Source organism: Thermobia domestica, chromosome 7 (assembly GCF_964235325.1).
Source record: "Thermobia domestica chromosome 7, izTheDome1.hap1.1, whole genome shotgun sequence".
NCBI classification, from domain to species: Eukaryota; Metazoa; Arthropoda; class Insecta; order Zygentoma; family Lepismatidae; genus Thermobia; species Thermobia domestica.
This window is the reverse complement of record NC_137460.1, coordinates 51908992-51925665: the sequence shown is the minus strand read 5'-3', so window position 1 is coordinate 51925665 and position 16674 is coordinate 51908992. Positions and strand designations below refer to the sequence as shown.

At 36.4% G+C, this 16674-nt stretch overlaps 1 protein-coding gene across 8 annotated transcripts in view; it reads left to right on the top strand.

Moving 5' to 3' along the window:
• The window catches only part of LOC145690089 (uncharacterized), an 83050-nt gene that overhangs the window by 16044 nt on the left and 50332 nt on the right, over nucleotides 1–16674 (top strand). For 5 of the 8 annotated variants that reach the window (XM_081764636.1, XM_081764635.1, XM_081764633.1 and 2 more), the window contains 2 exons: nucleotides 12935–13389; nucleotides 14130–14244. The exons of 1 other annotated variant lie outside the window; for it this stretch is intronic. In XM_081764636.1, coding sequence (XP_081620762.1) covers nucleotides 12935–13389; nucleotides 14130–14244 — 570 coding nt within the window. The remainder of the gene's footprint in view (nucleotides 1–12934; nucleotides 13390–14129; nucleotides 14245–16674) is intronic. 2 more of the 8 variants (XM_081764638.1, XM_081764639.1) reach the window with 1 other exon arrangement.

Here is a 16674-nt window from a genome sequence, read left to right as displayed (position 1 = left end):
AACTTGCATATTTATAAACACAAATCAACATTGTAGGCTAAATTAATTCGATTTTAGAACTTTTTTCCGGTTAATTATTAAAATATCGTAGACAATATTTAAGTTAATAAATGACTATACAATAAATTACTGATCTGTTTTTAATGAACAAGACAATCTCAAATCGTTACTAAAGTTGGGTGCTGTGGTAGCTCAGTGGTGGAGCGCTCATCTCCAAATTCTTGGTTGCACCGTACGGACATTATATAAACACACAGTATTAAGGCTTTCACTGGGCACTTCCATTTTGCCATCACCTCATTATTTACTTTTCTCGTCCGCTCTGCAGACCGTACAATACAGGCTTGCAAAAGTTTTAAGTTGCTGACTAGTTCAATATTTTTTTTGTTTTCATTCAGTCCTTTAGTTAACCACCTTACAATAGCAACCGTACTTGTTGAAAGTTTCGAGTAGCAGAGATGTTTGCGCTTAGTCAAAGAGGATCATTGAATTGTTTTTCTTATCTTACTCATTATATTTGTCAGAAATTTTTTTCTGATTCAAATGTAATTGTTGGACGTAAATTAAATTCTTGTATTGAAAATCGATGGGGACGAGAAGTGTAAAGAAAATTTAGGTAGCTTTGTCAGTAATTCAAAATCGTAATATTTACAAGCATCAAAGGAAATGTGTTATTAACAATATGTCTCAATAAATAAGAGTTCATACAAAAAGTAACAAAGTGATATATAAAGATTAAAACCTGGAAAACGATTGAACCAGTTGAAATGAATTTTGAATTTAGTTATCAACAACCTCAAACTGAATTTCCATCATGTTACTTTGATCAGAATGCATATCCTAAAGGGGTGATCTGGGAGGTCATAATTTATGCAGAAAATTTAGTATTTCACGAGCCCGTCAAATTAGGAAAATGAAACTCGGTAAATAAAATCCTTATTAAAAATAAGCGGTGTGTCCCCCAGCGCTTTTAAGGGAGCAATTTCTAAAATTGTTTTCGCCACATTGAAATTGACATCTATCTTTTGTGTTCACATCACGGAAAAACGGGTGGAAATGAGTTTTTGGAACAGTTACTACCTGTATGTTGTTCGGCTTTTATTATTTCACTTTAAATGACGTGCCGTCTGGAGGAGGGAGTGTGTTCATAATTTATGCCAGAAATAAAGTATCTTAGGATTTTTTATTATTATACTTGCAGCGAAATGCCAACCCTAAGGATTTAGATACTTTTCACAAACCTATTCTCTACGCGCGATGAACTTGCATTCCAGTTAGCTTTCTTCATAATTAAAAGTAATTCCTGATCCTTAACCAATTTAAGAAAGTGTGCATTACAAGGTGAAACAGTTCTTTAGAATTTCAGCTTTGTATGACAGTTTTTTGGTACTGAATGTTTTCTACGAATCTAATAACTTCAAGACAGAATGTATTTAATGCATGCGGTGTAATGAACTTCGTGAAGTACCTCAAGATAATTTAAGGCAATTCCGAATGGAAGTTACACTACCTTCCACAGTGTTGGTGAATACCTACACTAAGACTCAGTTTTTTAAAATTGTACACTCGCAACATTTTTCGGAAGTGTGCGCAATGCATGTCTTGTATACTGTGATTTTATGTGAAGCGTAATATTATAATTCTTGTCCTTTCTTACCATCAGTAAACTGCAAATAGTTTTAAAACTTACTAATAAACTAACACAAAAAAATGAGTTGATCGTAAATGTTTCCTGTTTTAATTTCAAAGTTCCAGTTTCAGTACCAGAAGACAAGTTTAAATATAGTATAATTATGGAGAGTATTGTGTAGAGGATATTTCTTTGATATCATGTTGAGAACTCGTGATATTTCGCACTCAACACCAAACTATCACTTCCAAAATGATTTAATTAATCTGTTAGATGTTCAAATAATTATGAAGCTTATATTTTACCATCTTTCAACAGTATTATCCTCAAGAAGAGTTCTCTGCAAATATCTGGCACTATCTGCATGATGTAATATTAGACTCACTGTTAAAATTAAAAGAGGATATTCTCTAAGCTTGGTGTTTTTGTATGTCCTACTAGACTTTGGAGATTTGTCTATAGCGCAAATCAGACTCGGGACGTAGGCACCAAATGCCAACGCTGCACTTACAGGTCGATAGAGCGGTGAGCGGGTCGTGGCCACAAGTGGAACTAACAGCAAAACATTCCTTAGCAGGGTTACCAACTACAGAATATGTTGTAATAATCTGCGTCCCAAGTAAAATACCATCAATGCATTGTTTGATAGAATGTCGTGTGAAATGTACGAGAATTTTGAAATACTATTCAGTACATTATTAGTTTAATAATGTTGTGCAATATTATTTAATATTGTGTTTGGAGGGGATTTGAAAAATTTAGTCGGATGAATGGTAATTGATGGACAATAAGATTTTTCGCCAGTAACACTGATATATAATTTGTGGTTCGCGGAACAATAATTCTTACTGCAAATAGACGATCCCAGGATTTGAACCCGGGATTTCAGCGATTTTGAAACCAGAATGCTAAATGCTAACTTTACTTGTTCTCATTACGTTACAGGAAAGAAATTAAGATTTACTTTAGGGAGTCCACCTCTGAAAAATATTTAAAGTCCTGGTGCATGTCATTTTTACAGTTGTTCAAAAAATAAAGTAAAATTGTTAACTTACCTAATACTCAAGTGTTGCAACATCATCCATTGAAGGGTATTCTCCAATATCTATCGTGTCTGTTGAACTTCCTGCTGCCGTGTCGTTCTCTGAATCTGTGATGTCGCCATTTTCACTACTAGAATAATCACTATAATCATGTAAACCAACGGATATCATCATCTGTTCAACTTCTAATAGCCCATCTCTTATCCATTATTGTTCTGCTGTCTTGTTCGTATGTTCAATAGCGCTCTTCCATGCCTCCCGCTTAATCGAATTAAAAGCTTCGGGGACTAATCGTTTTAATTGACTTATGGATAAAGTGCCCGGATTTTTAGCGGCTACTTTACCTTTGACCTGGCTCCATATGTATTCAATAGGATTTAAGTCCGGATGATAGGGTGGCAATCATAGTACTGTGAAACTGTTTCTTTGCAGGATTTCGAAAACTTCCTTTGGGTGGTACCTCATTAACAATTTTGATCTCATGTCTAATTCAAACGCAATATTGTTCCTTCTCAACCACTCTTGAATATCCCGTTTGAAGGGATTTGTTGTTGGTGCTTTGTTAGTCTGTTTATTATCGTACGGAGCATTGTCCTAGTACAATAATACTTCCTGGCGGCAATCCTGGAACTACTTGTGTTGTAATCCATTTTGTAAAATTTTCACTGTTCATTTCATGATGGTAGTCTCCAATTCTAGATTTTGCGTTGTACTACCGACGTGAGCAACTATAAGTCTTTGACCCGCACTGTCATTTGTAAAAACTCCGGAAAGTTTACGTCTTGCCAACACTTATGCACTGTGTAATGAGTATGGAACCAGGTCTCAAAGTAGAAGACAGGCTTTTTTTTTTTTTTTTTCGGTCTTTTCATTCTTTTTCAGAAAATGAAGATTTAATGCATTTGTCCATGTCATCTATCTCTATTTTATTTTTTGGTACTATTCTTCTTTTAGGCATGGAAATACGTAATCCGTTTCGTTCTGCTTCTTGGCCTTCTTTTCCTATTGCCCTTAGTTTTCTTATCTGCACAAACTGCTGCTGCCGCACGACTTGTCGCACTTGACACTGGAATTACATCTCTTTTTCTCTGAATTACAAAATTTAATTACATTGTATATAACAGACTTCGCTTGGCTATGATAAACCCGTGCTTTCTTTGGAGGCACGATTGCTGACATACACTACGTAAAGCTTAGTTGCTGTCACAAGTCAATTGTAATTTTTGAACAATAGACAAAAAAAAAAAAAAAAAGCAACAATAATATTAAAAACACTGACACGCCAACACACCAAATACTGACAGATCAGATGTACGATGGTGGTCTGATAAGTTCTCAGTGCGACCCAGAAGGACTTAAGCTGGAGGCATGAAAGTGTGAGGCTATTCAACATAGTCCCCTCGGAAGGTCAACACGTTTGGCACTTCGATGCTGCAACTTCTCCAACCCCTTAAAATAAATAAATATATATATAATATAAAATAAAATAAAAATAAAAAATTTCTCAAGGTTTGCAAAAAAAAAAAAAAAAAACTGTTCCGCAGCTGTTATCACCTCTTCATCACTGTTAAATTTGTCCTTTCAGTGCTGTTTTGAGTTTTGGAAACAGATAATAATCAGAAGGGCAAGATCTGGCGAGTAAGGTGGGTGGTCAATGCACTGAAACCCTAGGTCCCTCAGAAAATCCATTGTTCTACCAGCCTTGTGAACGGGAGTATTGTCCTGCAAGAACAAGACACCTCGTGTCAACTTTCCCCGGCGCTTTTCTTTAATAGCGTCCTTTATCTTAGCCAACAGACTGCAGTAATACTCTGCAATTATGGTTTGGCCCTTTGGATGGTAGTCTGAGAGCAAAACACCATCCTTATTCCAGAATATTGAGGCAAGCACCTTCCCTGCGGACTTTTGTGTTTTGAATTTTTTGGGCCTTGGAGATCCTGAGTGGCGCCACTCGCATGACTGCTGTTTGGTTTCCGGATCAAAGTAATGCAACCACGTTTCATCCTGGGTAACAAGCAGATTCAAAAAATCGTCCTTGGAGTTCGCAAAATGCCGTAAAATCACCTGCGATAATCTCACACGTTCGCGTTTCTGATCCGCGTTCAAACATTTCGAAATCCATTTCGCAGAAAGCTTGCGAAATGCGTCTGTTGCTCAAAATCAGGTCATGAATCTGGTCCACTTTTTCCGGAGTTGACACTGACACTGGCCTGCCACACCTGTCACCATCTTCTGTTGAAAATCCACCACGCTTGAAGTTCGCACACAATTTCTTCACAGTGGACTATGAAGGGCACTGTCCACCCAATGTGTCTAGCATGCAACCATGGATTTCCTTGGGCGACTTCTGTTGCTGAAAGAACAACTTCATTACACCTCGCAACTCCTCCGATAAATTTGACATCTGGCTTCGCCATTGTTCATTCAGTTACTTGTAAAATAAAAACCGTTCATGGTAGAATCGTGAAATTTGGTACTTAAACATATAAAAGATCAACATTTCACATGCCATCAATTACATCAGGGTACATTCGGAAGGGGGTCGGGCCGAGAACTTATCAGCCGACCCTCGTATACTTGCAGAGAAGTTCTACAAACCTAGTACCAGAATACTTACAACTCGATACCGATTACGGACACTAATGAGAATGAGATATCTCTGCAGAGTTCACTAACACCACACCCGTTCCGTTTATAATCACTCGTTGTGTAGTTTCACTCTCTCACTGGTATGATAGTTGTGCGGACCGATTGATCGTACTGGAACTTCGAATGTTTCCACGAAAAGTATGACAAGGAGTTTGAGGTGTTTCTAGTTAATCGAAATCTGCGGGGTGCATGCATTGACTTCACCACCTGAACATTCCTTTTAACCTTTGCTTACCGGTAAATATGACAATCCTTCATTTGTTCCGCCATTTCAGCTTCTCACATCACTGAGACGTTCTCGATGATAAACAGGTGTCAGGAATAGGAACATAGACTGTGTGATTTTTAATGCTCATACCGGGCTCCACGGTAGTTTTGATTGTACTTGGTCTTCGTCCTATCAGTTAGGATGGCCCAAACCATCTTCCTGTTCAGGCTTCTCGAAATATTCTGTGGGAACGTACTATCGTGTATACCACCATTGGACCATTGACACATCACGACCTTCGCGAGGAGCAGTTTTGCTGATTATGCTACTTCATTATACTGACATTAACCCCCTGGAAGTGCTACATTCTCTGATTATGATTATTGCGCTTACACGCTCGGCTACGAGAACCTACAGCAGCCAGCCTTTGATTTCTGCTATATGTATGTTACCCAATTGACAACTCTATTCTTATGCAGTCTTTGTTTGCATATATCATTAGTAGCAGTATTTGAGCTTATGGATTTGTTCGTGCACCCTACCATTGACAGTTGTTCATTTTATCTGAACTGTTTTTAGCGAACACACGGACAGGAGTCGCACGACGTAATGCATCAAGGAACCAATAGTAAAAAAAGTCCACTACAGTCACAAGATATATATATATATATATATATATTCGTGGTTCTGTTCCAGGTACGATTATAATCACTTAAAATGCAAAGTTCTGAAAGAAGCATTCGCATAAAGAACAAACGAAACTGGTCCTGAAATTATGTTAAATAAACAGTATTAGCCTTAACACAGCACAGTACTTTGTGTTATAACTTTGAATTGCCCAATAAAGTATATAGTCGGCTTTCTGTATACAGAAAGTTCATATTTTTAATTTAAAGCTGAACTTGGGTACAGTTGCGTAAATTTCAATATACTTAGAATCTAGGATTTAATTGTCATACATTACAGAAAGTTCATAATACGTGAGTCGAAATCAGTAAAAAATACCATTGCAGTTCATAAATTCAGAATTTGAATTGCAGAAGGCTGTTCCGCGTATGTTTGACATTATTAGTCTCTTCCGCGCGCAAAATGAACTCTACCCATCTTGGTCAGACGCATCTATCAATATACTACTTAAATTGTAAGAGAGTATTTGTTTTCTTGCTGGGCTGGAAATGCCGCCGAAACTGAAACGCAATATTTAATGTTTCAGTGATCAGAAAGTAGTGTAGGAACAAGGGTCTTGACTTCAATCAAGAATGTGATCGGTAAGTATATAAATTCCATGGCCCCAGCGTTCGGTTCACGAACAAAGGACACGACAAGACGGCCATCCACAGAAACTACCACCACCAGCATGCAGGTAAAACTTCGTAGAATAGCCATACATGAGACTCTCCCGACCCAAAGACGAATGACGAATCGTCTGTCTTGCACCAACAACCGAACTTTGAAAAAAGTGTTCAGGACTAGCGATCAACGCCTTATCAACGGGAACTATAACGCTCAGAAGCTGTACGAGCGGATCTGGAATCCAATGTGGCGGTACGTCGCGACGTTGGATGACGCGTGGGTATACCTTTCCGACTGCGACAAATCAGTATCCATTATGCACAGGAACAAAGTCGTGAAGCTGTTCACAAAGTGGATCCGAGCATGCAAAGGGGCTTCCCTGGTAGTTGCCAGCTGGTGTCACCGAAGCAAACTGAAGAAGGCAGAATGAAGAATTGCAAAATCAACTTAACAGCATTACCAGGAGGAAATCGTGAGGACGATCTGGAAGCAAGAGCTACCAGAAATGTACGGAAACGAGACTAACATGGTCCGCATGCATATTTTTTCACGCGCTACCCTAGCCATAGAAACCAAATACACATTTGATTGGTTGCATGGGGTCAAGGTGGAACAACTAGCCCTGCGGGGCTTCTAACGCATTCCTACTACATCAACAACTACTACTACTTCTACGGATTCGTATAGCAAAACTGCACGCGAAACGTAAATAAATAACTTTTTTGAGTGTTATTTTCATCTTGTTTTAATGAAAAAAGTTATGAAAATAATAATAATAAAAAAACTCCTTGGGCCGGGTTTGATCCCACTCCAAAAACTATGATTACTAGCTTGTTGCGCTAGCACACTCAGCTACGAGAACCGACAGCAGCTAGCCTTTGATTTCACCTATATGTATGCTACGTGAGGAGAAACGGATAACTTCAACCAATCAAAACAGCGTATTAAGCTCCTATGGCTAGGATCGAGCGTGATTTTAAAAATATGCGGTCCGCATTCATCACACACCTTAAGATAAACTCTTGCATTCTACCAGGAGATGGAGGCTGCTGGAATACAGACCATAGCTTTCTCCTGGAAGCCTTCAGATACCTGTGAAGTCTCCAAATGCAAATGGTCATTGTGTATTTGGACTGCTTAAAAAGAACTTTGGACAAAAGGCATGTGAACAACTAGGAGTGGACTCTGGCAAGCTGAAAAAAAAAAAAAAAAAAAAACACCTTTCCCTTGTAGTTCTCCAAGGAAACCTTTTGCAATGGAAACTACATTGCCGGGCTATTATTCAGGGGAGATGCACCGAGCACTGCTGCACGTGGCGCAGTGGATTTTCTTAATTACTTGGTAAGTACAATACACGCGGAACAGTCTCTGTATTCATTTAGCTGTACAACGCACTGGCCACGATATCATGTAAGAGAGAATTATTATATATATAATCATAGAAATGCGATGAATCTCTGATAATTTATCACCACACTCAGTTATTGCGAAAAAACATAGCATTATGTTTCCCTCATAATACAAGCTCCTGTTAGAGTTGATAAATCACCCCTCAAAAACCAGGCTTTTAACTGCTCACCATGTTACTGGAGACTGACGATAGAATTGATGAAGAGACTGTGTACTTCAACATTTTATTGCATATGGAAATAGTCTCCAGCTGTGCTTTCGAAATGTAAGACTTCACTGAACTTTTCGCAAATTAGATCACTAGCGAAAATACGAAACTAGTTTTCTGCTCTTGGGCCACGGTGGCTCAGTGGTAGATTGTTCACCTCTGGTGCTTGGGATCCCGGGTTCGATCCCAACCCCCGCCAAGTGAACTTTATGGTGGACAAACACTGTGTGCGTGGGTTTTCTCGTTTCCTCCCAATTTCTTCATTCCACCATTTCATTCATTTCTCATCTTCGGTCTCCTTTAGCCTAACCGGCACGTAGCGTGGGACGTAAAACTCAGATTAGTTCTATGCTCTTCTGTTCCTGGTACGGAGTTCATAAATGACACATCTACGTGGTTATTTCATACCATTCACTGAGAAATTATTTCATACCATTCACTGAGAAATATGTATTTATTTGCTACTTTTTTTTTTTCGTTTTTCATTGAAATGACAAAGAAAAGTAACATTCACTTTAAAACTTGCAAAAAATGAAAACTGGATCTGAACAGCATTTGGTTAAATTATTAGTTACGGAGAAAAAACCCTCATGTGAAATCAGTTTCTGTGCTTTTATCATTAAAATGAAGGTTCACGTCGTGGGTTGCGTAATGCTGGTTAAGTTTTTTTGACGTTTTGATTATTTAAATAGTTTGTCAGCCCACGTAAAACAGTAAAATAATGGTGCCGAAAATGATATACAAAAATTATAAATTGCGATTAAAGTTTAAATTTGTTTCACAGCTTGCTACACAAAAAGCAAAATAGTAAGAAAAAGCTTCACATAATGTTGTAATCACATTTCTTAATCTATATGTTGAAAAGTTCAACTAGGATTGACATGTTTTGAAAACTCGAAAATACTTGCCTCGGATATTGGAGTATTCATCATTAAATTTCGTTCCTGTGTTTCTTAATGTGTTATTTTTGCGTGTGCTTTGGCTAATAGTTCAATAAATGATAATTCTGGTGTTTCAACCTCCTTGTGGTCACACTGGCAGATAATTTTGTTTGATTTTTCAATATTTCAAATTCCTCCATCTTCTACGTAGCACACTAGTGTGTTTCCAAAACTAGACACATATTGACGTGTGGAGAAGCACGTGGTATGTAGTTGTTGCCACTTATTGCGCATCCCGTTGAGTCATCAACTGACACTGTCCTGTGAGTCTTAACGAAAAGGAAAATCTAAATATTAGTTTGTTTGGACGGATGAAAGGATATGTTTGTCGTTCCAGTTTTGTCTTTTTTAAATCGATTCCACGCACAAAGAAACGAAAGACTAAAGTAAAAGCTTCTTTTCTTCTGAAAAATACGTGTTTACTAGCGGCAACATTGGAATATTAAGGTCTGTTGCCAAGGAAACCCTCCACCCACTGTTGCCAAAATGGCATTTATGATTCGATCCTCGCTGAGTAACCGCAATAACTATGTGACGTAGAGTCCCTTCTTCAAAACAAATCGGCACGTGTTTTTGAGTTGTCAATTTGTTCCTAGTTTTGAAGGCACTTTAGATGTAAGCATAATATAATTCTAGCAAATAACATTAAAAAAAAAAAAAAAAAAAAAAAAGACAAGAAAAAGTTACCTATTCGGGACATCACATCACCAAAACCATTGACCGGTCAATTATATATGCGTGATCACCAATTTATCTGATTCATATGAAGAAAAAAGGCTGTGAAATTCCAAAATAGACTTTGATAATTTAAGCATACATTCATACACTTAAATATACATGCCCACTTTACATGTAAGAAAATAAAATTATATCATTCGCACCCTGTCTCGACTGATAATACATATTTCGGTGATAATATATATATTACGTTTTATGCCTACAACTATAAGGACGGTAATGCAGTCTGAGAATATTAAACGAATAATTATATTAATACCATTGTCAGTGTTGCACTGAGGTGTAGCGATAGTAGCTGTATGATATACGCTCGTAATAGGTTTTAGGTAAGTCCAGTAGTTGAAAATAGTATATGTATGTGATAATTTAATGAAAAGATTAAATATTCGAAAGGACAGAAGTTTCCGTATTTTAAATAATATAAAATATCGTTGCTCTTAAGTTGAATGAATACAAATGTGTTTTCGAAAGATGTTTTCTAGCTAACGGAATTGTAATAAGTCGTTTAATTTTATGGGAAAATTGTTTCGTATTATGAAATACTAAGTTTCAGAAAATTTCTTCCATAGCCATTACATACGAAGGTTTTGATGTCATAGAAGGGAAATGCTGTGTTTTACATAATTTTTCTGTTTTACTACTTTTCTAGAATGGATGAAAATTAAATGTCGGATAATATAATTTGATAAGGGAACACATCATTGAAATAGTCGATTGCATTCAGACATCCAACAGTATTCAGCAATTGTGGTAAACGAAATTACTAATTTGTCGTATTCTCTTATTCCATCAACAGGTATAATTAAGAAAATTCTTATTCTTATCTATAGTTGCAGCGGTTAACACCATTTTCTCCTCTTGGAATTTGAATGATGACTATGACTATCTTCAGATTGATTTCAAGCATGTACTGGACGGTTTGAGTGGAGTGCATTGGAAGAAATAGTCTGATCTTTATCATTATATGAGGAATGTTCGTAACTATATTTGTTTGTTTCATCAAATATTCCTTTGGATTATTTGAGTGTATATATCCACATGATATTATGCTGGCATAGAATGGACAGCTAATACCATCGAGAAGAGCACCATACGTAGTATCTTTACTTCTTGCTGTATAATTGCATTGCGGAAGATTGGTTCCTTTATAATTTCGTAGTCTCGAAAGCAGCGCTAAATAGATAGCAATCACTGGACAAATAAAATATGTATTTCCTTTGGAGAACTGAAAGATATGTAGTTGATATAATATGATGAAACTGGTAAACAGAATATATATGTTTTTTATCGAAGTTGTAAGACGAAAGTTCTAATTAATTTCCGATGTAGATTTTTTCCATTTAAAACACATGCAAAGCATTATTTGGTACCAGAAATATTTGGCCTTTTAAAATACGAGTTTTGGTTTTATCCATATGTACAATTTTCAAATATGTATTTGAGCTGATGTGCATAATTCAACTCCAAAATATTGAAATGACTATTGTGACAGGTACAACCCTATTACAAGATAAGTACCAGATGAGGGAAGTATTTTACCACAATACGTTGAATTGGTAGCATGAGATATTGTCTTCTAAATATTGAAAGACTAAGCCTTAACACACTAATCTCAACTACAAAACTGCTATCATTATGGATATTTAGTGATCCTTCTACACAGTAGATGAGTAGTCTGTAATAAGTTACACGTAACAAAATTATGTCGGATATGAGTGAATACGGTATTTCTTTCACGAGACAAAATAATACCCACAGCTGTCTTATCTGATGCATACTGGTGGTTAGGATTAAATTTTCTTGTATTTGAAAAGCGAGGAATTACTTGTACAGACAATTTACTACTAAAACTATACGTAATTGGAATATTAAGTAGTTCGACAGGCGTTGATTGATGATCTGTATGTAATTAACTGAAATCAGATTATAAATAGAAAGACTGTCTTATAAGTAAACGGATGTGATGTTAGATGTCCACCCTTGTGGTCTTCTCTAATGAACCTTGGGACTATTTGTGCCTAAAGTTACGTTGACTTGATTGTCTTTTAAGCTATGCTCTTTGTGAATAGTAATTTTTCTGTGGAAAATTAGTTTAGCCTCTCTCTCTTTGCAACATAGAAAGGCATTTGCTCTTAGTCCTATAGAATGTATAGACAATACAACTGTTGGTGCATAAGCCTGCCTTCTTGCAGACTCAGCAAATTCACCATTCAGTCCTCTTACTTTCTTCATCGCCATAGGAACCGAAGAAAATGAGGCAAAAAGTTGTGAAGATTCTTAGTTGGTTGTATTGAGATCTGTTGAGTACTTCTAGGATGATTTTAATAATTGGAATTGTAGAGTATTTTCACTTACATGTAGAATGTCTATACAATTAAATGTGTTGCATGTCCTTGTGCTGCTGCATACCCTGTTTCTGTTATGACAGGACATACTGATTGAGAGAAACCCATTGTGGTCTGTGAGAGGTGTGATATTCTGCATTATTTACTTCATATATGCGGAAGTGTCCCAATATGAATAGTGGATAATTGATATGGAAATGGTTATGATGTCCTTTATATAATTATTTTAAGAATTTGTCGTTGGATTGAATGATTGAATGTTCTTTAAAAAAATAGAGAGAAATATTGAGAATAATATATATTATGTAGTAATCCAACTACTTTACAAGTAAGTATTGGCAGTTGAAAGGCATCTGCCTATTATATTCATTCCTGTAGGAAAAAAAGTAATAATCGAGAATGGAAATTGTATCTGTACTTGACTGTAAATCCTAACTAAATAATGGTGTCTTTGCATTTCTGCATGCAGGCCTCTTCTAGTCGGCGCAGTCACGAAGGAAGCTATGCCGATTATAATCGCTACAGTTACCAGGAAGACAAGGGTTATGGAGACGAGAGGAAAAGCTACCGTGATGAGAGGCGTGGATACAGAGAGCATAGCTCTCATGGAGAACGAAGCAGCTTTTCCCGAGATAACTATTCTCACAGTCGCAAGGAGCAACATGAATCTGATCGTCAGGATTCGAGACTTGCTACTTCCATCGCCCCGAGGCGCTCGTCTCCACGATCCTCTTTCCGAGGAAGAGTTTCTGAGAGGGGACGAGTGCGCAAAGTTGTTCGGGGTGTCTCGAGGATGGTACTTGTGAGGAGGGCTGACGGAGTTCTGGTGAAGAAGAGAATTATGGATTCATATGCTGTGCGGAAGAGAATAATATCTGGAAAGCAAGAATATTTGAGAAGACTAAGGCTTCAGAAGTTGAGGAGGTAATTAATAAACAACTATTAAAAACTTGAGATATGTATATTTATGGAGGGATTAAGAAACGAAAATTTTTTTGAAATTTATATCTATTTTTTATAAAAATGAAAAGGGATTGAGAATACAAAAACATTAGTACTAAGATATTCAATACGTGAAGAATCTTGTATGATGAAATGTGCAGTACCAGGGATTAATTACTTCGAAAATGAAAGAAAATAACTTATTCAAATATCATGTGTATTATGAATTTCGGACAGATGTTAAAAAAAAATATGCATATAAGAAAAGAAGAAAAAGTATCAATTTGAAATGGTCTTATGAATGGATAGAGTCCTGTTATCTACTTTGATTCTATCAGTTGCAGTACAGGGAGTTGATTACTTTTCCCTGGAAGTAAGGGGCACACTCTCATGCTGATATATCTACACAGATCAGTTGCATGTGCCATTTGAATGAATTATGAGTTATGGAGATTAAGGTTACTAGATTGAGAAGGAATTTGAGTAACCAGATATATATTATAGTATTGGATCATGCAAGAACGTCAGCGTCTTTTTTCTTCCATGTGTGGGGTGTTCCCAGCCTTGCAGTTGAAGTAAAAAGACGTGAATTTTCGTCGATTTTTTTAAAAATAGGCTTAATATTCGTACTTAAACGCAATTTGTATTTATTCTTAATATGCATCTCTTTTTTTCATTAAATGTACTATGTAATTGAGTAATCTTTTGACATGTCACATCAGGATTAGGGATGCAGCTGCTGCTAAAAAGGAAAAAGCAAAGAAAGAAGATGAGGAAGAAGTTAGTGGAGGGGAAGATGAGAAAGAAGACGACTGGGACAAAATATTAGAAGAAAAGGTAAGATTCAATGTGAAAGCGTCCCTCTAGGAAGTGTCAGTAGTTATCGTGTCTTAATTCTTTATACATACTATGGTCCTGATTTCTAAAGAATTCTACTCCAAGATTGAAAAGAGAAATATTGAGCAGCAAATCAAATTGCAGGGAGACAATTTTAGTACTTCTTCCTCGTTGAGTTCACTCCGTAGCTTCATTTTAAAAAGGAAGAAGCGGTCGCAGTCAGTGGCGGCGTAAGGCAAACTGTGGCCCGGGGCCAGTGAAGTAGATCGGGGTCCCTTCTCGAACAATCATGATTTATACATTGCTATTTTTGACATTCATTTGCATAATTATTTTTTCTATTTATTCCTCCAACCCCCTTTCCTGTTGGTGTGTGTGTTTAAACCATCTTAATTTGAGACATATTAAATAAATGGGGGAGACATTCAGCATCCCTGTCTACCTTTTTATTGCTCAGAACCGCCTTCAGGCTGGTATCTAAAAATAAAAACTGACCAGGGCTATCATTGTATTTTTTTTCTTTTCTTCTTTTTTTTTTCATTTTTAAACAAGGAACATTATAGAAGAAGGATTAGAGATGTTAGTGTAACGGAAACTACAACCCACGACAGAAATAGCATAATCTTAAGAACAAACAAAACGTAACAACAACAAAGAATTCAGAATTTATCCTTCATCTAAGTTATACTCTCCTAGTTTAAACGTATGATATAGTGGAATACAGATTTATGGTCAAATTTACGTACAAAATGTAACAATGAGCTGTTATTGAAAAAATTGCAAATAATAATAATATAACCGATGCGATTTCTAAATGTAACTAAGTTTTCTAGAATTTTCTTGTTCGGTTCTCGCCTTTGGCGTTTCTCCTGTACAATTTCTCATATGGTTAAGTTTGTTTATGATTTCTCATCTGTCTGAGTTAACGTTACATGGGGTTTATTTGATTAGATTTTTTCCTACAATTTTCCCCATTCACTTGAACATTCTGTTTCTCTCCAGTGATCATGCACGATACCCACACTTTCTTTTTTAAACCGAACTGTCAGTAAATAACGGCTAGAATATATTTCTCTTCGTGTTTTCTTCATTTACCTTTTACTAGGTTTCTCTCCAGTGATAATATACGATCTATATAGCCCACTGCTTTTGCCGAAATATCAATGAATAGTTAAGCACTAAAATGTTTCCTCGTCTTTTTGACTGTTGTTTCCATATTTCACATTTGTTTTATGATTATATTATTTTGTATTTAATAATTCAGTCATACTTATATTCTGTCGCTTATGACTGTTTCCATTACCACTTATTAATAACACACTTAGTATTAGAATATATTATAACGAAAAATCATGAATATATTGAATAACTGCTGATATATCATAGATAAAAGATGTGAGCACAGAATTCTACTATGGGTTGTACAATACGCGGCAAAAAACCTGCAACATGAGCATATAAGTTTATTGTGAAATGACGAAGCCTTTTGCTCCAAAATAAGTGTGCACGGGAGGAGGCCGAGGTTTATCCTCTCGTGATTCGTCCCACTTAGATGTTATGTTCATTCCCTGTGCTGTTAGGCGTAATTTCACAATAAACTTGCATCATCATGTTGCAGGTTTTTTGCCGCGGATTGTACCATCCTACTTTTCATTACCACCCATCACCAATCAGTTGACAAATCTTAATGGCTTTTTATTATTCTTTTGAAACTTTTTTTTTTTTTTTTTTTTTTTTTTATCTTAGGTTGAAACATGAAACTACTTTCGACGATAGTTACACTACCTTTACTAACCTGTGTTCCACCAGCATTCAGAATGCTACCTTAATTGCTTTGGTAGCTGCGAAACTCTCAACTATATTATCAAAATCCAAAGTAGATGCTATTTTATTTTTAATAGAAAGAATGGCCAGATTCGTGAGTCTTTCTTGACTCATTGTTAGGGTTGCCATATGTTCGTATTTTGTACGGACTGTTTGTATTTTTGGGTCCGTGTCCGTATCGTACAAAGCATGAAATAGGAAAATGTCCGTATTTGACAGTTTTTGGAGCTGCCCGAAAGTTTCCAATTCGGGAATCGCTAAAATCTCGGGCAAAAAGAATTTAGTTTCCATCATATACGGTAACTTAAATTTTAGTAACTACTAGCTGGGTTAAATTAAGAAAAAATAGTAATATGTTTCGTTAGTCAGTCATTTTTTACTATTACTAAAGCGCTCTTTGATGTTGGTCATTTTCGATGATTTTTATATATCCCCTCTCCACCCCATGTTGCGGGTCAGGGCATCGAAAGTGTCATTGTTCATCTCAGCTACCTCGAAAACTATAGATTCGCCACTAATATCGGTCATTTTCGATCATTTGTAAATGTCTTGACCCTGCTTTAAGTTACATCGTCAAAGTAATATGATAAAAATCCTCATGTTCGA